The sequence below is a fragment of the Salvia splendens genome, chromosome 2, assembly GCF_004379255.2.
Source record: "Salvia splendens isolate huo1 chromosome 2, SspV2, whole genome shotgun sequence".
In the NCBI taxonomy this organism is placed as follows: Eukaryota; Viridiplantae; Streptophyta; class Magnoliopsida; order Lamiales; family Lamiaceae; genus Salvia; species Salvia splendens.
In genome coordinates this window covers 41,627,243-41,644,732 of record NC_056033.1, presented here as the reverse complement: position 1 = coordinate 41,644,732, position 17,490 = coordinate 41,627,243, and the positions used below count along the sequence as shown (strand labels likewise).

Below are 17,490 nucleotides of genomic sequence, written 5' to 3'. Positions count from 1 at the left end.
GTGTGATCCATCGATGATGCTCGACAAAATAAATCATCTTAATTTTTTGTCTTAATATTAGTCAATTATATTTGCTTTTTTTTTTTACTTCCATATTCAAGGTAATTTCCATACAATTGACAAAATTCGTGGAAATCATTGATTATGATTAATAGAGGACTAAACAAGAGGAATTACATACCTAAAAGATTAGCTTTAGATGTGGCAATTTTCGTTGGGCTTTAAAACAGTTTTATGGGTCCAATACATTATAATCTACATGGGCCTAACAGCCCAACTTTGTACGGAAAAAAATATTCCAAAAATATTGCCACTATTCATAACCCAGTTTTTTTTTTTCCCATTCACAATAATTAGTAAATTTATATAGTTTGATAATATGGTCTAACAAATTTCTCACTCTCTTTACTTTTTTTTATCAACCTTTAATTAACAATATTGCAATTGTTTTTTACTTGCTATTATTCTACTAATTTGATTATTAGTATTAGCGTGTGTACGTGTGTTGACATAGTCTTAAAGTGGCTGATAATAAACCAAAAAATATAGTCTTAAAGTGACTGATACCAAACTAAAAGTCTCGGATTCGAGTTTATCATTGAACAATTTTTATAATTTATATTTATTTATTAATAAAAAAATTTATTACTAGTGGACAAATGTCTTAGGAATATTATATCCGTTTCAACATAAGCTGATCCTTCTCTTTTATTGAGATATATAAAAAGAAAATAAACTAAATTAGTGAAGATATTAAATTGGATAAGTAAAGAATGAGTAAAATAGGAGGTATTAAAAAATAAAACTCCATTATTCTAATTTATTTTTTTACTGTAAATAGAATAACTAAAACAGAAATAAATTAAAGATGAATAGATGCGTTACTGTATCAGGTTAGCTGAAATCTCCTTCTCAATAAATAAATAACTCAATAAACAAACAAGCAAATAAAAGGTAGAGAATTCAAGATTGTTCGTGGACTTTCCTCCAAATTCAAGATTCACTTAACAAAATCGATAATAAAACAAATTAGGACTGTTTCGGCCTTTTCGTATTCAATCATGAAAGCATATTTTGGTCTGGCTCACGAAAAATTGTATTAAGTGAATTAAGTAAAAAAATAAAGTGAAAAATGAAAAAAAATATAAAGATGAAGAGAAAATAAAGTAAGAGAGAGTAAAGTAAGTGAGAAGAAATGTATTATTGACTTTTACCAAAAGAAAAAATTACTCTATTACTATGAAATGTATTAAAATGACAAAATGATTTTTTTATTATGAAATGGAGGAGTACTTATTTACGGATTACTGTGCATAATAATTGAACAACTCGCTCGGCTAAATATATCCTAAATTTCACAATTCAATTTATAACTTTATTGAACCATATAATAGTCATAAAATAAATCATTGAATCAATGCTAACAACAAAGAGAATTATGACAAAAAATACATAGTATAAAAAAATTTATATGGCGAAGAAGGTACCGTGTGATATCGAAGGGTGCCATGAACAGTGTAGCCCATTTCTTTATCTTTAATTTATTTTTAATCTTTTTGAAAAGGAAATGCTAAAAAAAACCTCCATTCTTTGTTTAATAACAGCTAACTAAAGTAAACACACCACTCCTCTGTTTTGGTGTCGAACATTTGATTTTAAAAGCAACTTGAATGAAACTAAACAGAAAAAAATTATAATCCTATAAAAACATAAAAAATCAACTAATCCTCAAAACCTCATTGGAGCCATCTAGAAGAAAATCCGCCACAACCTTCACCGGAGTCGTCGGACGGCAGCTGGTGGTCATCTAATGTAACGCCCGTACTTTTTAAGTACTAATTAAAATATGTCGTGAATTAGAGTTCAAACGTTGGTTCACGATGGCTTTGAGCCATGGAAAATAGAAGAGTTCTATAGTAAATAAATAAGTTTGGGCTTGATTTATTTACAACAAAATAAAACATTTTGGGCCCTATAATTTTTGGAAGTTTATTTAAAGTTTGGGCCCTCTTTTAATTTATTTGGGGCTTCTTAATTAAATTGGAAATATAAGGTGGGGGAAATAATTAAATCATTGGGCCGATAATTAGTAGTGACGAACTATTTAATTAATCCAGGAATATTTCGAAGGATGAATAATTTTGTCCTAAGTATGAAATAAATATAATCGTGAAGAGAAATAGTTGCGATAATTTAATTATACGCTTGTATAAATGATATGTATATGGTGAGATAATGGTGGTTTAAATGTTATGTCATGCCGTATTTTATGTTTTGAATTGCCTATCTGATTGTCTACTAGAATAATGTTCTACTAGACTTTGATGGTTAACGAATTCGGGTCTAACTAGGGTCTAAGCCCTACTTAGGCTAGTGCACTGATAGGGATCGTGAGCCGTCCTTTAGGTCGGCCGGTCCAGTGATCGAGTTTGTGGCCACATTCTCGTTTCACATGATGGTTCAGATATGGTACGTGATGGAGGATGACGATGATAATTGTCCGCGCGGACACCATTTTATTTATGGAAATGATCTTAGTGTTCTCGGCATTTTTAAAGTAAAACCCGAGTTTCACTCAACGATGGCTTGACATAACTTTATTGATAAAATATATTTTGGGCATGAGTTCACTGAGTGCATCAAGTACTCAGCCCCTGCATGTGTTTTCCCTATGTGCATGTTGAGCGTTGACAAGGACGGAGGATGTTGAGCATTTGGACAAGGACCGTATTCAATAAATGTTCCGGTTGCTATTGTGTCTTCATACATAGTAGTAGTCAACTCTCAAATGCTTCTGTTACTCTAAGTTTTAAAAACTCTTATGTTTCCATAATCTGTTGGACTATTTTCGTACAAACTTTGTTGCTTTCGTGATTGCAGACTATGATTTGTAATAAAGTTTCATCTTTTGGATCTATATGTCGAACCCCTTGATTGTTTCCCCCTTCTTCCCCGTTTCTTAATTCCCCCATTAGTCGCGACCCACCGTACTTTCTATCCTTAGGAAGTGCGGTCGTGACATCTCAACCCTCAACTCCACCCTTGACCCTTAGGCAAGCTTCCGCTGTGCTACGTCCCACGAGGTACCACCACCGCCTCCTGATGCGCCGTCCCAAAGCCGTGGTTGAATCCGGGGACGACGCAGTACTCGATGGCGGAGATGCTTTGGTAGGAGGCACAATATAAAGTAATGTCGACATCGCTGGAATTGAGAGGATATCTGAATTTGAGGTCGATGATGATGGAGGTATTAGGGTTTTAGAGGTTACTGAAATATTCTTGAATGTACAATTGTTGTATGTAGATATATATCGATATTATCGGTATACCGAAATATATCGAAAATCAATACTTATTGAATTATCGATACATACAATTTATACTAATTATAATAATAATATAATTTATTTTTTAAGATTAAAAGTTTAAAATATATAAATAGATATCCATTTAATTTCGATATATCGTTCAGAACGTTATACCGAAGTTCGGTACGATATACCGAAATTTCGATATGGTAACGGTATAGAAATTATCAATACCAAAATTTCGGTATATCGAAATCCGGTATACCCCAACTTTCGATATGATAACGATATGAAATTCTTTCATATCGATATTTTCGATACGATAACGATATAAGAATTTCGATACAATATACCGTATCGACCCAGCCCTAATTGTTTTCTTAAGTGTTGTTTCTTGGTCTTTTAATTTTTTGTAGGCATCAAAAATTGGCTGGTACTTCTGGTGCTGTCTAATTGTTAGGCTAAAATTGGCTGGTACTTTTGTGTAGACAGAAATAGCCAAAGACAGGATGTAGGAGCATCTTCAAGATCAAACGATAAGTATAGTGGTAAGTATTTTTCACTAATTTATAGTATATGAATTTTTATGTTATGGCTATGTTTGTGCTTCTAGTCTCATCCTAAAAACACTACAACTTTCCATGTATCGGTTTTTGCCTTTGCCGAGACATCCTTTGCCGTAGCCACTAATAACAATTTGCCATTGAGATGTTGTCTCAAACCCAACACAATTGATAAACATCCAAAACTCTAATATATGCGGCAAACTAACCCCTACCAACATACTTGAAGTTGAATGTAGATGATAAGATGTCGAACCTTCCTCGTAGACTAATAAACCCATAGTAGCCTCCAGCTCACCAACAAATGCAGTGACAATGCATCTTGACAAAGCAATATTGGAGAACATTTTTGCCATAGTCACCTGCATACACTTCATCTTCCCCTAAGTTTAGAATATTGAGCCAATAGCCTCAACAATGGTAGGTAGTGACTTTGCACTAGCTCATTGAAATTTCTGTCCCATACACTCACTTGCCACATTCTAACTAACATCAGGCAGTGATTTCCTTCTCTACAGGAAATGATCTTAGATTGGACAAGGATTTCGAGTAAGAAAAGGTTGCTTAGAGCATCCCCATCCGAGCTCTTGCCAACGAGCAAAGATGTGGGCCCAGACCCACTTTTACTCCCTGCTCTTAGGCAAGAGCACAACACCCACATCCGTGCTCTTCTGCAAGGACAAGCTCAAGGGTCCCACCATTCTATTATTCAATTTAAATAAAAACATTTTTACAAAATTAAAATGCATTAAAAATATCCGGAATACTATTACAAATTACAAAAAAACTAAAAATTACATAATTAAATTCCTAAAAATTAAAAAGTATATAATTAAAATCCTAAAAATTAAAAATTACATAATTAAATTCATAAAATTAAAAAAATCCACTACTCGTGGCCGAATTTCGCCCAAATGTGCTTGATTAGGTCTTCTTGTAGCTCAATATGGGCTCGGGTATCGCGCATTGTGTTCCTTGTTTCGATCCTCTCGCCCACCGTCGTATGCACACCTCGGTGTGGGGGAGACCTCGCGGTTGAGCTTCCGGCTTCATCCTCGTTGTAAAAGCTAGCCGCCATCGGTCCTTCGTCAGTTGTAATAATGTTGTGCAAGATAATACAAATGTATATGATGTCGGCGATATTTTTCACGTACCACAGCCGAGACGGGGCCTTCACAATGTTGAATCGGGCTTGAAGGACCCCAAAAGCTCTTGACACTGCCCAAAAAGAACCCGTCTCGGGTCTTGCGGGTTGCTGAGCGTCTTCACGAAAGTCGACCACCTTGGATAGATACCATCGGCGAGATAGTAACCCATGTGGTATGCATTTCCGTTGACGGTGAAGTCGATCGCCGGTGCTACACCATTCAAAACATCATTGAAGAGTGGTGAAGAATAGAACACGTTCAAGTCGTTGTTGGATCCAACAATACCAAAATATGCATGCCAAATCCATAGGCGGTAGTCGGCGACCGCTTCAAGGATAAGTGTTGGGCCGCCGCCTTTGTGGCCGCTTAAGTGTTGCCCCCTCCAAGCAGTTGGGCAATTCTTCCACCTCCAATGCATGCAGTCAATGCTACCAAGCATACCGAGAAAACCATGGACTGTTTCGTGAAGACGAAGCAACTGTTGGCAATCATCGGTGGTGGGTGCCCGAAGGAATTCCTCACCGAAAGCTGAACGAACGCCGTCGCAAAAATTTTTAAGGCAAAGGATTCCAGTTGACTCACCGACATGTAAATACTCGTCGAAGAGGTCAGCCATTTACCCAGTAGCAAGTTGTCGGATGGCACACGTACACTTCTGCAACGCCGAGAGATTTGCCGACCGGTTGCGTTTGTACTTGTTTGAAAGTATTCAACACAGGCGGATAATGTGTTGACAATATGCATAAACAAGCGTTTTGACAAGCGAAAACGTCGCCTAAAGTAATCTTCCGAAAATCGCTGCTGGTCAGAAAAATAGTCGGCAACGAGCCTTTCGTTGGCTCCCTCCCGGTCACGATGGATGTAGCGGCGAGTTGATCTAGTTGGTCGAGGAGGAGGAGCGGGGGTATTCGCGGTGACATAGGCTTCATAGGCTTCATAGGCGGCACAATATTGTTCATAGTATTCTTGCTCTTCGCGCTCCGCTTCCGCAATGAGATTGGTGAAATCTATTTGAGAAGGTTCGAGTGAGAGAGAAAGATATATATAAGTTGTATGAAAAAATATGAATGTGAGATGAATGAGAGATGATTTGATGTGAAAAATGGATGATGAATGTGTGTATTTATAGATGATTTTGGGAAAAAAATAAAATAAAAAAAAATCCAGAAAAACAGTAAAAAAACGGCCATATTTTTGGGAATATTATTTTTTAAATTTTTTGGTATTATTTTTGATTTAAAAAAAAAACAAAAAAATGAATTTCCAACGAAAATGTCGTTGGTCAATCAGAACGTGCCACGTCAGCTGCTCGCTGGCACAGACGTGCTCGATGCATCGAGCAGCGCCGCGCCAGCGGCAAGAGTGCAGCGGCGAGCAGACGTGTGTCCGTCTCCGCTGCGGATGCTCTTACTTAGACATATTGAATGCTTTATCTCCCAGCTCATCTGATGAGTCCGTGTCCACATTCGTACTCTTGCGGAAGAGCACGAATGTAGATGCTCTTATCCACCTTCAACTAATTTGATATTAAAATTGTATTATCCAATATTAAAACTATTAGTAGGGCATATTTGATATTAAAATTGTATTATCCAATATTAAAACTATTAGTAGGGCATAAATTATATTTGACGTTTTTCTTTCAGTCACATAAATTAATAAATGAGTATCTACTGAGTTGAATATAAAAACAATGAAAATAAATGAAGAGAGAATAATAATACTAGTAATTAAAGAGGATAAGGTAGATATTGAATAAAATACTACTACTTCATATGTTAAAAAATAATTTTATACTTGGACAACCTAAAAGTAATTTCGGTAAAAAAAAAAACCTAAAAGTAATTTCGGCAAATAGACCAAAATAAAATACAATTATTTTCTATGTAAAGAAAGAAATAGGAACTAAATGAATTGATTTTTTTGAAACAAGTCAAACCACTTAAATAAGTAGATAAATAAATTTTAGGAATGGACACTAAAATGGACTATATTTTCAAAAAAATAAATAAAATTAAAGATGAATAAATAAATTAATGAAAGTTGGAAAATTCATTAAATAATTATTCAGCGGCGGTGCTACTAAATAAACCCTGCATAAAGAAATGGCGGAGAAAGATAAGACTGTTTGTGTCACCGGCGCCGGAGGCTTCGTAGGTTCATGGCTCGTTAAACTTCTTCTCTATAAAGGCTACACTGTTCACGGCACCCTCCGAAATCCTGGTAATTCTCTCTCTCTATATATATATATATATAAATTGTATGTATTTTTTTGTTACAATTCTCTTCATTGCTAACATTGATTCAATGAATTAGTTTTGAATCGATTATTATACAGTAAATATTATTTGGTTCAGTGATTGAATTGTGAAATTTAGGGTATATTTAGCTTAGCTGATTTCAATTATAGCCCTATGAAAAAAATTTAATGATTGAAACATAAAGAGGTTGAATTAGTCTTTATTTGCTAGCTGTATATGGAATTTGTCTCTTGATTAAATAAACCCCCAAAACTGACATGTTTGACTTCGAGTAAATTGTTTTATCATCGATATTTAGGTGATTTCATTGTTTACTTTGATGTATTGGATAATTTTGAGCTGGTATTATGATCTTCTGATCCTTCAAATGCTCAATCATATGTTGTGTTAAACGTGGATTTCTATGTGTAACGTCGCAGGGGATGAGAAATACGCGTATTTGAGGAAACCCGACGATACAGCTGAAAGGCTGAAGCTCTTTAAGGCAGATTTGCTCGATTTCGACTCCATTCTTGCAGCGGTTAAAGGGTGTGTCGGGGTTTTCCACGTTGCCTGCCCCGTCCCATCGAGCTCCGTTCCGAATCCAGAGGCACGTGATGCGTTATCCCTCACTCGATATGACAGATAGATAGAAATAATCCGGGCTAATGTATTATTTATAGAAATGTATAATGTGTTGTGTTGCATAACTGTGTGTAGGTGGAATTAGTTCAGCCTGCACTAAATGGCACTCTCAATGTCCTAAAAGCATGCTCCGAAGCAAAAATTGGGCGTGTTGTGGTTGTATCTTCGATTGCTGCAGTTTTCATGATCCCGGATTGGCCCCAGGATCAGGTGATGGACGAGAATTGTTGGTCGGATAAGGAGCACTGCATGAAGACTAATGTAATACTTACTAATATTTGTAATCCTAACGTCGGCCTTAAATGATTTTGTTGAAATATCGCTGACTTGATTTCTTGATGATCTCTGAGACAGAATTGGTATTGCTATTCGAAAACAGTGGCTGAAGCCGAGGCTTGGGAATACGCGAAGAAGAACGGGCTTAGTGTTGTCACCGTGTGTCCAAGCCTCGTGCTGGGGCCGTTGCTGCAGGAGAATGCAAATTCCAGCAGTTTGGTTCTTATTAAGCTTCTGAAAGGTGCTGTTTCAATTCTGTCTATTTAATTTTCCTAAAACATCGCCACTTTTGCACATTATCTATAGTTATAGGCCTTGCTCTTCTGATTAACCGTGTGTTTCACTCTAGTATTAAGTAAATCAATACTATACTTTATGCTACGCACTTCATTCATGATGATGTTTCAAACTATGATATAGAAATTGGTACCCTTTTCGTCATTTTCTCGTTCCACAACACTTATAGGACATTTTCTTAGTCACACTTAGAATAACTCTCATAAATTTGCACAACATTTGTCCCGTTTCGTTGGAGCACAATTACTTAGGAAAAGGTTGATTATGAGGGATATGGTTCATGAACATTTCCACTTGATTGAAAATAGGAAATTCAGACGGAGGGAGTATCATATATCAGATCTTGGCTCTATCTTAGATGAAGCATACTTGAGTTGTTTATTGTAATGACCACTGGTATACTACGCGCTTAGGTCTTGTTATCCGATCATAACATGAAGTGCCTTCCCCTCGTTTCAGAATGCTATAAGGAAATTGAAAACAACCTTCGGAAGCTGGTAGATGTGCGCGATGTGGCCGAGGCCTTACTACTAGTATACGAGAAACCTGAAGCTGAGGGCAGATACATATGCTTGGGTCACTTTATCACGAACTGGGAATTGGTGGATATGCTCAAGACATTTTATCCCAACTACGGCTATCCACAAAGGTAATTATCTTCGTGTAACAAGGTTCTTATTTGAACGGTCTCCCTATGCGTATACATAAATATCTTCCTTGTACATTTCAGATTTAAAGATGGGAAAGATCAGTTGAAAATCAGTTCAGAGAAGCTGCAAAAACTGGGTTGGAAACCTAGGCCATTGAGAGAAACTATTGTGGATTCTGTCGAGAGTTGCAAAAAGTTTGGCATCCTTTGGTCATGAAGTGCACCTTATGCTTCAATCGTTGTACCTAAGAACCTTTGCATGTAAATTATAGTATGTTTTAAATTAAATAATGCAGATCCAATGTTTATTGTTTTTGTTGGTTTTAAGAATGTGATGTTTTATGGCTAACCTTGTTTAACTTATTTTTAGCAACACTTGAAAAATAGTACTCCCTCTGTCCCATAGGAAGAGTCGGTCCTGTTTTGCCGTTTCGGTCCGTCCCACAATAAGAGTTTTATTTCACTCGAACTCGAGACCTCCAGGATGGACGCGGTATCCAGCACCCTTTACCGCTAGGCCAAGGGGCTTGGATTGTATATAAGTGAGACTTATAATACACTAATTTATTCAAATAATTTTTCTTTATCTTTCTTAAAATTCGTGTTATAACTAAATAGGACTCTTAATTCGAGACGAATGAAGTATGACATTTGGACATAGTTTAATAGGAGTATCTTATTTTGACATTTTAGGATATCTGTCATTTGCAATCAAATTAAAATTATTGTTTTTGTCTGATTTATCAAATCAATTATGATTTGCTTCAACATGGTTTAATGACTTGTTTATGTGTGACTACCAAATGCTAATCAAAATAGCGTAACATTTGAAATGATACTATTGTATTATACTTCCTTCGTTCCCAATAAGAGTGAATATTTAGTTCAGCACGGATTTTAATACATAATTAGCAAAGTAGTAAAAAGAAAAATTGTTAGTGAAGAAAAAAGTTTTTAAAATTAAAATATTCATATAGGACGAATTAAAAAGAACATTGTTCATACTAGGGGTGACAAAATGGGTCGCGGGTAATGGATAATTCCCATCTCGATCCGCTACCCGGTGGGTATCAGTTATCCGCTACCCGCCGATAATGGGAAACATGGTGGGATCGGGTAGTGTGTTTTAGAGTTTTGCGGGTAGCGGATATACCCACTACACGCGCGGGTATACCTGTTAGTCCTGATAACACCCGTTATTATTAGTATTAGTCATATACCATCTTTTGATACTCCACCCGTTCCATATTAATAGATGTGTTTTAAATAGTTAAATTGGAGAAAAAAATAGTTAAATAATAATAGTCATATACGCACTCATTTTGAAAAAAATAAAATAAATAGTTAAAATGGAGAAAAAATAAATTAGAGAGATAATAATGTAGATAAGAGTATTTATATTATTATTTTTCCAAAATGAGTGAAGAAAATGAAATGTCTCTATTAAGGCGGAACAATGGGAGTACTTTATATAATCTAAAAGTTCTTTTGAAACATTTTTATATTCCAACAAACATACAATTGAAAACTCATCGGAACAAACTATAGAATGTATCCTCACTTTTATTCTCAATCTTAGTTTACCATTGATATTAATAAAGTAAATTATGGAACATTCACGGTTATTATAGTTTTCAAATTTTTTATTAGGATTTCGTGTAAGGTACGGGATACGGGTATCGGGTAATCCCTGTATCTCGCGGGGGCGGGTATTGAGACAACAAATTTGGCTAAAATTGGATACGGGTACCAGATTGATAGGGTGTGGGTACCAGCGGGTAACTCGTTTCGCCACCCCTAGTTCATACTACTTTTTAGAGACGGAGAGAGTACTAAATTAAATTATTTATTGAATTATGACTTATATTTAAAAAAGAACAAAATGAGAACGAGAAAACGATCATGAAAAGTGAGATGAAACAACTCTTTTGCTATGTACTAGTGTTGAGAGTGAAATGAGAAATGAATGTTGTCGACGCTACTAGGTCTACTAAAAATGATTAAAATAATTATCCAAATAAAATTTAAACACTTAAATTAAATTATATACGTGCCCAAATTTATTGGAAAATATTTATACATACAATAGTAAAAGTAGGTTCCCTTCAAAAAATATAAAACCTAGTTAAGTAATTGGGCTGGATTATTTTGAATTAAACTTCTTTTAATAATGTAATCCTACTCAAAATCCACAAATTTAGCCCATTAATTAATTAGAAAAAAATAACCTAGCTAACCACACAGGCGAGAGTATAATTCAGACTTACTCGCTGAGTCCAGTTGCCACCTGTCAAGTTGGCTCACTGCACCCGGCGCGTTAGATTCAAACAGAATGTTAGGTGTAGGGTAACAAGTTAAAACGACAGCGTAATGATGATTTTCCTCTCCTTTAATTTTTTTCGAAGAAAATATTATTTAAGCGCATTTATTTACGAATAGTTTTTCTCTGCAAAAACCCTAATTTATTTCCCTACTTACAATTACAAATCCTCGGAAATTCGTTGCCGCCTTGTTTCGCTATTGTTATTTTTCCGTTACCGCAGAAAAATTTCAAAATTTCTGGTGAGATAATGGTGAATTTTCTCTATTTTTCCTGATTTTTTCCGAAATTTGTTTGAATTTCTGGGTGCTATTTTATTCGTAACATGGTCGAAAATTTCGAATTTTGAGGAACTGTTTCTGTTTGCCGAGGTGTAATTTTAAGAGTTTTTTGGTATTTTTGCTCGATCCGTTTGTGAGTTTGGTGAATTGTGCTGAATTTCGGAGGTTTTATATCGAAAAAGCTGTTTCCGTTTTTTCTCAACTTGTTTCACTGTGTTTCTTTTATTTTAACTTGTTTCTTTTTTCAAATTTCAGTTTCGCGTTTCTAAATTTGACCTTTTTTTTTTCCTGTTTTTCCAAACAAATAGCTTTATTGATTTGAAAATTTACTGCACCACCTGTGCTTTAATTTCAATTGAATGTTATTGCTGGAAATGGCAATGGTTAGGGTTTCGAGCTTTAATTTAAAGCAGTTTTCTTCAACATCTAGTTCAGAATCTAATAATGATGATTTGCAATTTTATTCCTCAGTTAGTTTTGGAAATTTGGGGCTAAAATGTCTGCATCATTTGAACCGACGCCGCCGGCGATGGCAAATCGGGAGCCGTTCAGCATGAGCTCACCGCCGTCGATGGCCAATCGGGAGCAATTTAGCATGAGCTCACCACCGTCGCTGGTGATGAACCCGGCGACTTCGCAGCCGCAGCTGGACCAGCAAATGCACATGTCCTTTATGAACTCCGACGGCGGCGCATTCAGGCAAGTGGTAGGCTCTTCGCCACCGCCGTTTCAGCCTATTCCCGCTGGTGCCGCTTTGATAAGTCAATCCTCCACCGAACAGAAGAGGAAGAGGGGCCGGCCAAGGAAGTACGGTCCCGATGGCAGCATGAGCGCTCCATTGGGTTCGCCTAATGCTGTTATGCCGCAGCACGAGCAGCAGCTGAATTTCTCATCTCCAGCGGTTGCTCCTCAATCTACAGAGGGCGTTCCTCCGGGGATGGACGGTGCTGGCTCGCCCACGGCCAAGAAGTCCAGAGGCAGGCCCCGTGGTTCGAGGAATAAAGTAAAGCAGCACGGCCAAGTTTTAGGTAATTTGGACCTAAGTTTCTGTTATTTATAAATGTTGTGAAAAAAGTTATCATCTTTTCAATAAAATATTTATTTTGTATAGAAAAATTCAAGGGTATGACTGTCACCATGTGGGAGCATGTTTTCTATATGTGTATATATTATTTATATATACTAATTATATTATATGATAGATTCTGATTACATACTTGGACCACATCCTAACTTATTTGTGGCTCTGATATTTATTGTGATGTTTCTGTTTTTCTTCTTTCAGTTTATATTTGGTAGAATACGTAGATTATAGTAGTAATCACTCTCGATTTGCTGAATCTAAAACTGCAACCAAAATCCAGGATCTAAGATTCTAGTTTTAGGGAATTTTACCAGCATGCCCCTGTGTTCCAGCTAGAATTTTTCTTTCAATCTTATACTTATTCTATTGTGTCTGTGTTGAATTTTTCTAGCTTTCTGTATTGTTGCCGAATCGTTCTACATTTTTATATATCAGACATGCTTAGCGGAGATCTTATTGTAACTGGGAACAGACAATGTAGTTCTGCTGTCTTATTGGGGGTGATGTTTCCATTTGTTTTCTATTGGAGTATTATTTATCATTTTCCTATTTGAATTATACTAGTTCTTATTCATGTGGTCATTTTGTTAACTGCTTATTGAAATTTCTGCTTACAGGTTCAACCGGTATCAGTTTCGTACCACATGTTCTCAATGTGACTGCTGGAGAGGTTAAATATTTTCTTTCTGATTTATTGATTTGTTTTCTTGAGAATCCTTTCCCTCTTTATAGCTTCATTGTTTCCAATCAAAGTTTGCAATTAAACTAAACTGTTATATCCCTTTGCTGGTTGTGTAGCTTGGCAACCTTATACCCATAGCACATTTGGCATCTGTTGTCATTTCGGTCAGAGTTGGAGCTAGCATCAAGAGTGCCTATCAAATTCTCGAATGACGGATGCCATGATGTGCTTTGTGGTTCTGGAAGTCAAGCAGAATGGATTGAAATAGATCGTTTTGAAATAGTACTGAACTTGAGCATTACTTGTTACAGGACATCGCTTCGAAGATAATGGCAATATGCCAGAATGGACCAAGGGGAGTTTGTGTTCTCTCTGCCAACGGGACTGTATCTATGGTAACACTTGTTCAGCAAACATCATCTGGTGGAACTGCCACCTTTGAGGTAGTACTTTTCTTTCTTTTCCATATTTATGTGATCTGCATTCCATATTCTTCTGGATTTCTGTCCTAGAATTTATATTTCAAATTCAAAATGTGTCCACTGCTTCCTAAAGGTATCTTTAATCATGTGAAATGAATAACTTAAATTTCTTCACATGGATTTGCTTTTTAGCATCTATAATTGGTTTGTAAAACACCAACATTATCTGAATGAGTTTCTGATGCTTCATCCAGTTGTGCAAATCTAGATTAGACTCTGACTACTTTTTAGATGTTTTTTTAAAAATAAATGTTCTTGTTGAGGTAGTGTTGTTTAATTTCCTGGTTATAATTTACTTCTTGCACTTATAATCAAATTAGGGGTAAAAGTTGTCCAAATTAGTTCACTCTTCATTTAGACGCCATCATAACCGTTCTGCTTGAACTTTTCCCATGGCTGTTGCATTTATATCACTTGTAACTCCTCATCTTGAATAAGCATTTGGTGTTCTGTTCTTGGTTTAATTTTTCTTATTCCATCTGCATAGGGTCGGTTTGAAATTTTATCCCTCTCTGGATCATTCATACTGACTGAAGTTGCCGGTCAGAAAAGCAGAACCGGTGGGTTGAGTGTTACTTTAGCTCATCCTGACGGAAGCATTATGGGTGGGTGTGTCGCCGGTTTACTGGTTGCAGCATCCCCTGCTCAGGTCAGTCAGCTTACCCGAAAAAGTGCGTCCATTTTAATTTAAAGAAACCTGGTTCAATTGGTCTCCTTTCTCCAGATTATAGTGGGAAGTTTTATGCCCGACACTCAGAGGCAAGCCCCGACAAACTACGTGGAGCCTTCATCAGCTCCAAGACTGAACCAAGGGCAAGTTGGTGCTGGTGGTAGCAGCTCGCCATCACGAGGGACTCCCAGCGAATCCTCAGGTGGAGCGGCAAGTCCGCTGAATTTGAGCTCCGGCGCATACAATATCACACAGGGCATGTCAGGTATTCCATGGAAATAAGTAGTTGCAAAATGCTTCTGGAGATTATGTGACATTAGATTTGGTGTAATATTATTTTCTGATAGAGACTGAAACATGGGATTCCTTATTTAGTTTTTCGCAATGCTTTGCAGTAGAGCAGCTAGGTTCTTACCTCTTACCCAACTGATGATTCTTGATTTTCATTTGTTGCTGTAAAAACGCTTCTTAGTCGGCTCCTAGTTTAATCTTCTTCTTAATTTGGTCACAAATTTGTGCGTCGAAATACACCAACTTTCACCTAGTTTTCGATTTTTCACAATGTTGTCAGTTTCCGACGTATTGATGTCATCGTAGCTAGTTGAGGTGGCAAAGTTATGTCATCGATGATATTGACATTCAACTACTATATCGTTTAGTAAATATTTAAGACATCCATCTCAACATTAATTATGAAGGTAATTTCTTTTTTGTGAGAAAGCAAGTTGGTATGTTTAGAAGTAAAATTGTCACAATAGAATAACAATACATAGTAAATATACATACTAGTGTTATATTATGATTGTATATAAAAGTGCAATTTGCCAAAAATTTTATGAAATTTGAGAAAAATTTTGTAGAAAAACGTGCAGTATTGTTTAACACAAGAGTGATGAAATTCATTATGATCTTCCTGCTATCGTATGCCATACAATTTTAAAAAAAAAAGGTTCATCTTGAGATAATTATGAAGGAATTCGATCATGAACAAGTGATTTTTAAAATTGTGAGATAAACTAGCCAGAATGTAACCGAACTTTTTTTTTTGATAATTCATCCTATATAAAATGGATATTTGCTAAAAGTAATCAATTCATCATCATAGCTATTTAGGCAGTTTTCTCTTGTAATATGTGACATAAAACTGAAAAAACATACACTTTTCCAATCAACTAGTTTTATTCATTGAACATCACAACAACAATAACATCAAAGATAATGAGAAAAGAAAAAAAAAACAACACTTGGAAAAATATCAATCGATATCAATGGCTTTTGGTTGGGAATGAGGCCATTTTGTTGATACCACACATCCCTTCTGGCTTCCCATTGTTTCTCTTCATCCTTATAAATCCTTTCTCACCCCATTTCTCCCCCCACGAATTCTTCACGATCACATAGTCCAATCCTTTGCTCGTGCCATATCCAACGGCCGCGACTCCATGGTCGAGATCCGTCCCACAATGCCCGTCAAACACGCCCTGCAAAAAATCGAGGCACCCCATTTACTTCGATCGTCTGATTACTAAACATATCAAACTTTTTTTCCTCTCATAATAACGACTTATACAATTGAAATCAATACTTACCCCGTGGTAGAACTGGAAATCTCTCCCCGAAGCATCGATGGCCACGCTCAAGGGTTGGTTTGCAAGAGCTTTCAAGAAGCTATTTTCGTCGTTTCTTGGCACATCATGGTAGCCATCGATCGTCACAACTTCCGCCTCATCCTAAATTGAAATGTAACTAGCTAGCTTAGGAATGGGTCCAAAATAACATTCCAACTGTCGATAAATAGGTCAAAACTTACTCTGCTTTCTTGGCAAGTGCCTTCCTCCATGAGGTAAGGGTAGTCGTCTTCCTTATGGAGGCCGTTGTTGGAGACAATGAAAGCGAACGCGTAGTCCATTAGGCCTCCATTGCAACCATTGTTGTAGGCCGTGTCACAGTCGATGAGCTCTTGCTCGGACAACTCAGTTAAGTTTCCTGTCACAATTTGGTTGATCCCTTCTACTGCAGCCACAGTCGAAAACGCCCAACAACTTCCTGCATTGCATTATGATTGAGAATTTGAATTATTACGAAATAAATCAAATTTAAATAATCACACAATGTAATAAAAAATGTTATAAACGTACCACATTGACCCTGGTTCTTGACTCGTGTGACGGCTCCTTTCTTCCTCCAATCGGCGGATTTGGGTAAATCCACGAAATCCCTATACTTAAAATTCTCAAGAGACGCGTCTCTCTGGGGAATTTGGTCGGATTTGAGACCTAAAAACATTTTCTTGAACTCATCATGGCTCAAATCCGCAAACTCGTTCAACCCTAGCCAATAGTTGCTAACAACCTTATTTCTCTCATCAATGTGGTGTAAATTATCCTTAAATATCTCGAACCTATGCAACTTCTCTTCTATGGTTTTGTAAATCTTGCCATGCTTATCGAGCCAAGATTCGAAAAGATTGATGAGCTTGTCGATGCACGTGAGATCTTCGGGCTCATAGCCCACGATCGAGAGCTCACGTGCACAGGCTGTGGTGCCGGCATAGAATAGCACGAAAGCGGCTAGAATAAACAGCTTGGAACTTAGAGAAATAGCCATGTTTTGTTGCTAGAATTGGAATGAGAAGATGATGAGAAACAATGGAGATTCTTGAGAAATTTATACATGTAAAATAATTATATTTTATTACATATTGCTTTTGATTGAAGTAAGAAAGTATAAAAATAATGTTGGCTGACTATACCGAGACTTTAAGGTTAATTCTTTATGAACAGGCTTTAAATCAAAGCATGTGTGAAATTCTATGCTTTGATCAATAATCATCTGATGAAACACA

At 36.5% G+C, this 17,490-nt stretch overlaps 3 protein-coding genes across 3 annotated transcripts; 2 read left to right on the top strand and 1 right to left on the bottom strand.

Annotated features, from left to right (window-relative positions):
- Positions 1 to 7,095: 7,095 nt before the first annotated feature.
- On the top strand, positions 7,096 to 9,475 carry LOC121766921 (cinnamoyl-CoA reductase 1-like). The gene is made up of 6 exons (XM_042163149.1): positions 7,096 to 7,242; positions 7,700 to 7,869; positions 7,980 to 8,165; positions 8,259 to 8,421; positions 8,937 to 9,126; positions 9,208 to 9,475. The coding sequence occupies exons 1-6, from the start codon at positions 7,125 to 7,127 to the stop codon at positions 9,341 to 9,343; spliced, it is 963 nt and encodes a 320-aa protein (XP_042019083.1). The 5' UTR covers positions 7,096 to 7,124; the 3' UTR covers positions 9,344 to 9,475.
- A 2,062-nt stretch (positions 9,476 to 11,537) lies between these two features.
- On the top strand, positions 11,538 to 15,157 carry LOC121792910 (AT-hook motif nuclear-localized protein 10-like). The gene is made up of 6 exons (XM_042191046.1): positions 11,538 to 11,688; positions 12,199 to 12,755; positions 13,429 to 13,481; positions 13,805 to 13,936; positions 14,463 to 14,624; positions 14,700 to 15,157. Exons 2-6 carry the CDS (start codon positions 12,224 to 12,226, stop codon positions 14,925 to 14,927), a joined length of 1,107 nt encoding a protein of 368 aa, XP_042046980.1. The 5' UTR covers positions 11,538 to 11,688; positions 12,199 to 12,223; the 3' UTR covers positions 14,928 to 15,157.
- A 633-nt stretch (positions 15,158 to 15,790) lies between these two features.
- Positions 15,791 to 17,266, bottom strand: LOC121766916 (cysteine protease XCP1-like). The gene is made up of 4 exons (XM_042163146.1): positions 16,784 to 17,266; positions 16,456 to 16,691; positions 16,235 to 16,375; positions 15,791 to 16,126 (listed from the first exon to the last, which is right to left on the bottom strand). Exons 1-4 carry the CDS (start codon positions 17,250 to 17,252, stop codon positions 15,911 to 15,913), a joined length of 1,062 nt encoding a protein of 353 aa, XP_042019080.1. The 5' UTR covers positions 17,253 to 17,266; the 3' UTR covers positions 15,791 to 15,910.
- Between the last annotated feature and the right edge of the window lie 224 nt (positions 17,267 to 17,490).

Excerpts from the sequence above, each read along its gene's own strand:
- LOC121766921 (XM_042163149.1), top strand. The coding sequence starts at position 7,125 with ATGGCGGAGAAAGATAAGACTGTTTGTGTCACCGGCGCCGGAGGCTTC. Across the intron at positions 7,243-7,699 it reads CGGCACCCTCCGAAATCCTG|GGGATGAGAAATACGCGTAT; the intron begins GTAATTCTCTCT and ends GTAACGTCGCAG. Across the intron at positions 7,870-7,979 it reads GCTCCGTTCCGAATCCAGAG|GTGGAATTAGTTCAGCCTGC; the intron begins GCACGTGATGCG and ends AACTGTGTGTAG.
- LOC121792910 (XM_042191046.1), top strand. The coding sequence starts at position 12,224 with ATGTCTGCATCATTTGAACCGACGCCGCCGGCGATGGCAAATCGGGAG. Across the intron at positions 12,756-13,428 it reads GCAGCACGGCCAAGTTTTAG|GTTCAACCGGTATCAGTTTC; the intron begins GTAATTTGGACC and ends TTCTGCTTACAG. Across the intron at positions 14,625-14,699 it reads TTGCAGCATCCCCTGCTCAG|ATTATAGTGGGAAGTTTTAT; the intron begins GTCAGTCAGCTT and ends TCCTTTCTCCAG.
- LOC121766916 (XM_042163146.1), bottom strand. The coding sequence starts at position 17,252 with ATGGCTATTTCTCTAAGTTCCAAGCTGTTTATTCTAGCCGCTTTCGTG. Across the intron at positions 16,692-16,783 it reads CAAGAACCAGGGTCAATGTG|GAAGTTGTTGGGCGTTTTCG; the intron begins GTACGTTTATAA and ends AATGCAATGCAG. Across the intron at positions 16,376-16,455 it reads GCACTTGCCAAGAAAGCAGA|GATGAGGCGGAAGTTGTGAC; the intron begins GTAAGTTTTGAC and ends ATTTCAATTTAG.